The 5,940-nt window shown below is 33.1% G+C and overlaps 1 protein-coding gene across 1 annotated transcript in view; it reads left to right on the top strand.

Moving 5' to 3' along the window:
- Nucleotides 1-2,990, top strand: part of HELRODRAFT_102529 (hypothetical protein) — a 7,045-nt gene extending 4,055 nt beyond the window's left edge. Inside the window, exons 9-12 of the mRNA XM_009028104.1 lie at nucleotides 6-263; nucleotides 603-719; nucleotides 1,508-1,586; nucleotides 2,003-2,990. Of these exons, the coding sequence (XP_009026352.1) occupies nucleotides 6-263; nucleotides 603-719; nucleotides 1,508-1,586; nucleotides 2,003-2,229 (681 nt within the window). The 3' untranslated portion in view covers nucleotides 2,230-2,990. The remainder of the gene's footprint in view (nucleotides 1-5; nucleotides 264-602; nucleotides 720-1,507; nucleotides 1,587-2,002) is intronic.
- The last annotated feature ends 2,950 nt before the right edge of the window (nucleotides 2,991-5,940 follow it).

Below are 5,940 nucleotides of genomic sequence, written 5' to 3'. Positions count from 1 at the left end.
CACAGCAAATTACATATTACGTCACACCACACCACGTGGCTTCTAACATATGGCATCACGTGACAGGCGACCTCGGGACACCACCCACGTACGCCCTAGTAGAGCTGGACCACCCGCTTACTTGCGACGCCAACTTCCTCGTCATCACCTCCAAACTCGACACCGACATCCACTCGAATACATGCAGGCTGGCATTCCACGGCAGGATTGTTAACATTTTCAATATGGCCGACGGAAGCGGAAGTGGGTTGTCTGCTCTGAAGGTTTGGCTTTGTTTATAGCTCATTTCATTGACGGATTAGGAATGGGTGAATTTCTTGATGATATCAAAGACGATTATGTTTGTGGTGTGATGAGAATGATAATAATGATGATGCTTGTAAAATGGAGATGAGAATGTTGTTGTAATGATGATGACGATATTCATAATTCAGTGACAGTTGTGATGACGACAGCTGTAGAAAAGCCGCTTAGTTATATTGTAGTCGTCATCATAATCATTTTTCATCATTATCATCATTTATCATCATCATCATCAATCATTATCATCATCGTCATCATTATCATCATCGTCATCATTATCATCATCGTCATCATCTTAGGTTTACAAGACAAAAAGTCGGGATGGAGTGATAGAGAGGAAGGTGGATGAGTGCACTGTCATCTGTAAGAATCTTTTCAAGAAAGAAACGAACCTAGATGTATTCTCCGGATTGAAGGTAACGCAGTGGCAACTCGACGATGATGTCATAGCGACGTAATGATGTGTAATAATGTAATGGTGATACATTAATTTGATGTAATGATGTAATTAGATTTTTTTTTTATTATTATTCTTTAAAAATCATGATCTGACAGACGCAGAAACTGTTACAGCATGCAAGGCAGTAGTACAAAATTAAACAAATAAGTAAATAAAAAAATAAAAAAACGGAGTAAGAAAAGTGTTTAACTATGAAAAATAAAATAAAATAGAATAAAATAAATAATAGATATGATATGATTATGTTGTAATTAAATAAGTGACTGGTGACCATTACGAGAGCAATTCTTTTTGGTTTCCAGATCATTTCATTTCATTGGTTCTGGTTTCTTTGATTTGATTTGATGAAATAAAAAATGTTAAATGATACTATGATGATATGATCCTGTGGCAATAGTTTTTTTTTGATAACTCAATTTAAAGGTGTCTTGGTGTGATCATGTATTGGTACGATGAAGTTAAATGCTGTATTATATTGAGTTTGTTATGTGTGTGATGTGGTGATGAGTGAAACATTACATTAATTTATAATGATGAGATGTTTGTGTGATGTCTCGTGATTACGTTATAAAGATAGCCGAACGAATGAATGGATGGATGGATGATAAATGGTCGAGTTAGTGGATGAATGAGTAGATGAACGGACATATGAATGAGTGAATGAACAAATCATCAGATGAATGAATGGATGAATGAATGAATGAATTATCAAATGTGTGAATGAATGATTTATAAAATTTCCAGGTTCGACTGTCGACCGGTGAAGATGGATACATCGAAGGGAGTTTTGGCCAGAGTGGAAAGGTGAAGATAAGAATTCCTGGTTGGTTGGATGGTTGGTTGGTTGGTTGGTTGGTTGGTTGGTTGGTTGTTTGGTTGGTTGATTGGTTGGTTGGTTGGTTGGTTGGTTGGTTGGTTGGTTGATTGGCTGTTTGATCCTGATTGGCTGGTTGATTCAGACTGGCTAGTTGTTGCTGATTGACTGGTCGATTGTGACTGGCTACGTTCTACTTTCTGGTTATATTGATTGATTTATGAATATCTGCTTGATGTTTGATTTGTTCGTTGTTTAATTTTGTCTTATGGTCATTCTTATGGTCATTTAATTTGTAGGCTCCCCATTGTTTAACAGCCTGTTGTTTATTAACTTCTGATTAATTATTCATCGATTACCTAATTTGTGTATCTGTTTATTAAATGATTTTTTATTTTTTATTTAATGCACTAACCTTTTTTCAGCTGGTTTGAAAGATTCCACCTCGAAATTGCTTGCCGCTAAATCTTCCAGTAAAAAATCATCGTCCAAATCGTCAGCCAATCAGAGCGAGTCAGCTGAAAACTTGTTGGCCAATCAGATTAAAGATTGCAATTTAGACACCACCCAAGATGGTAGTAGACAGATAAAAGTTACACTTGAGTTTAAGAGATACATTTTCGATAGTAGCCACAAGATTGTGCAGAGCTGATTCCTTGAATGGTTGATTGGTCGATTGGTTAGCTGTTTGATGGCTATGTTCGTCGACTGATTGGCTGGCTGTTAGATTGGATGAAGTGATGTATTGGTTATTTGATGGATTATATGATAAAAAATGGTTCTTCCGCTGCAGAAGTTTATTTTTCAAATTGGAATATTATTATAATTTTCTGCGCTCAGGCTCAACTAGCACTACATTATAATATTTTTTTCAGTTTTTTCACTTTTTTGTTGAAAAATTTTTTTGTAAAAAAGGGTTTAACATTTTTACTCTATTAAAAATTCATTAATATGTTTCATCTTGAATTGTCGATATTCAATCGTACGGTCAATTTAATGCCCGAAATTAATTTTTCAGGTAATTTATCTCATGACGTTTATTATTATCATTTGCATATATGCTGATTTAATATATAATATGCTCATTTCATTCTTTTCAAAACGTTCTTGCCTTATGGCAGGGGTGGGAAAGCTTCTTGCTGTGAGGGCCGCATTGAGAACTATTTTACCTTTGAAGGGCCGTATGTACTTAAACAGAAAATTTTTTTGACCCGGGGGAGATTTTTTAAGATTTGTTGTTTTTTTTGGTCACAATGTCTGGCTGGCGACCTTTTTTAGGCGAACAAGACCTCGCGGGCGGCCCGTGGTTTGTCCACCCCTCCCCTACAGTTTGACAGTTTCAACGCTTAATATAGAGTTTAATTTTCATTTTTTGTGGTTGTGAGACGAAATCATTAATAATATATAAAAAAATGTATCTATAATCGTTAAAGTTAAGTTTGTTCAATTTTGTTTTCAACATAAATTTGTTTAATCTCGTTTAATATGAGAAAGAACGTAGAATAAAAGATTTTCACTAGAAAAACACCTTTAGGTCATAATTATTTTGTTAAAATCTGAGATGTAGCAAAATTGACTAAATGTCAAGAGGAGTATTTTTGTAGAAATTTGCAAAGGGTTTAAAAATGCGAGACTTGATGAAATGTTAGCGTTAGGAATAACAAGAAATTTAACAACGAAATAGAATCTAGATAGTCTCGATTTTCGAAACAAAAATGTTATTGCTTGAAATTATGTCAAAAATAACGCAAAACTGCAAGTCAATGAGACTAGAAACTTAGTAAATTTTAATTTATAAGCATTTTTACCTATATTTATCGAATTTATTTCTATAACGTAATTCTTCAAATTGACGTATCGAATTAATTTTTATTTTAAATCTATCGCGGGGGCTTATACTCCGCGAAATAAACTCGGATATCTTTTAAGTAAGGATAATTTAAACGCTAGATCATTTACAATCTAAATCAAATTATTTTTTAACAAATGTTTAATTTTGTTTATGTATATTTGTCTAAATAAAATGATTCTTAATAAATTAAAAATGTGTTTAATTAAAAAAACATTTAACAGTTTGTTAGTTTTTTATTCACCCTAAAAAACGTTAATGTTTTATTATATTAACAGATTAATTATAAGGACTAAGTTTTTCCAGTTGGTACCATAGAATCTGTTTTAGTTTTGAGTTTTTAGCTTTAGGAAGAGTTTGGAAATCATGCCATTTTTATTTTCCAGGTGTCAAATAACTAACCAAAGTCATTTTTTTTCCTCCGAAGCATGTTTCAAATTAAGCGTTATAAGTTTTGGGTTCGCGTTTACTTTTAGATGTTTGATTAATGCTAGAAAACGTGCACGTGGCGTTGAATTTAAAAAATAAAAATGCTGAAATCCGTCTACAAGTTTATCGGTTGGTTGGTTGGTTGGTTGATTGGTAGTTGGTTGATGGTTGGTTGGTTGGTTGGTAAGTTAGTTGGTTGATTAATTGGCTTGATTGTTAGATTGTTTGATGATTGTATATTATATTGGAATGATTGATGATGGACTGATTGATTATTTGTGGGAGGAGTGTGATTAATTAACTAATCAACTGACTAAAAAAAAGTTACTTGCATTACATTACAGATTACACCATTACATTACAACACTATTACGCCGTAATGTAGAATAATACATTACAACAGTGAAACAGACAGATATATATGGTTATAGTTGTCATACATATACAATACACACATGCGTGGAAAATTTCAAGTTTTTTCATTTTAAAATTTTAAATTCATTTATTAATTTTTCTGCACTTCAGATATTGGAGCCAACCTAACAGGTCTCTGATGGTGTCATTTTTATTTTCCTGAATTTAATCATCATCATCATATATTCATTACCATTATGATCATAGTTTATTATTATTTTTATAATTAATGCTATTCATTATTTAATGATTATTTGGGGCAAAAATAATTTTCATTTTTGCTTCGAAGATCCCATGTTCAGAGGTATCTACCATGGCTCTAAAAAACATGAAGGTGATGATGATGATGGTGGTATGATGGTGAAGATAATGTTAATTAAAAATGCTTTTTTATGTTTTATTAATTTTGATTGATTGATTCATCGATTGTTTCATTCAATCATTTATTTATTTATCCATCCCAATTAATTCGTCTGGTCATCCATTTATTCATTCATTCATTTGTTTCTCCAACCATTCATCTACTCATTCACTCATTCATTCATTTTATCTAGTAATTCATCGTTTTCCTATATACAGATGACCTCCATGAAGTACTCAAAAGGGCGTGGTCCAGTGGAGTTCAAAAGGTCAATGTCATCACTATCATCATTCTCACCATTGTTACCACCATAATTATTATCATCGTCTTTATAATTTATCATTTATAATCATTGAAAAGGTAAAATAATTATCATATTGCTATTGCTATTGTTATTGTTTTTCTAAATATTTTTATTATTTTTTTTTTTCAGATAATTGTAACGAGTGGATGCAGGAAAGATTTTGAGGAGTCTGTGCAGCTGGTGAAAGGGCACGGTGTGTGTTTGTGGGTAGATGGATGGATGGATGAGTGGTGGATGGAGGGATAAGTGAAGAAATAGTTGGATGAATGAATGAATGAAAGAAGGAATGAATGGGTGTATGAGTGAATGAACGACTGATGAATGAATTGTATCGCTGGATTGGTACAGCCTCTCTTGTTGGTTTATTTCAAAATCCAATATGAATAAATAAATGAAATAATGGATGAATGAACGAGTGTATGGATGGATGGATTGATAAATGAATAAATGATTGATAGATGAATTACTGAAGAGTGATTCTGAAGAGTGATAGAGTGATTCTATCATCATAAATTCAAAATCATCATTTTTTCTCATTACCACCACCATCATCTTTGTCGCCATCAGGTCAGTTGTACACAACGATTGGAGTCCATCCAACAAGATGTCTAGAAGTAGAAAATAATAATAACAATAATGATGATGATGGTGGTGAAAAATACCTGAAATGGATGGAAGGAATTGTGGATGAGAATCGAGAAAAGATTGTTGCCATCGGTGAATGTGGTTTAGGTGAGGTGATTGGTTGATTTGCTGATCGATTGATTTGTTGGTTGGCTGTTTGATTGGCCAGTTGATTGATTGGTTAGTTGGTTGATGTTGATTGGTTCGTTGGCTGATTGGTCGGTCACTTTGCATGGATGTGATCAAACGAAAATTGATTGACTGCTTTGCAAGGATGTGATCATTATGTGGTGGAAAGAATTTTGCTATAATTCATATTCACAATTTTTTTCCTAAAATTTGTTTGTCAGATTATGACAGGCTGCAGTTTTGCCCAAAAGAA

This window comes from Helobdella robusta (assembly GCF_000326865.2).
Source record: "Helobdella robusta unplaced genomic scaffold HELROscaffold_53, whole genome shotgun sequence".
Classification (NCBI taxonomy): domain Eukaryota; kingdom Metazoa; phylum Annelida; class Clitellata; order Rhynchobdellida; family Glossiphoniidae; genus Helobdella; species Helobdella robusta.
Note: the sequence above shows the minus strand (reverse complement) of the source record. Positions and strands in the feature narration are given on the sequence as shown.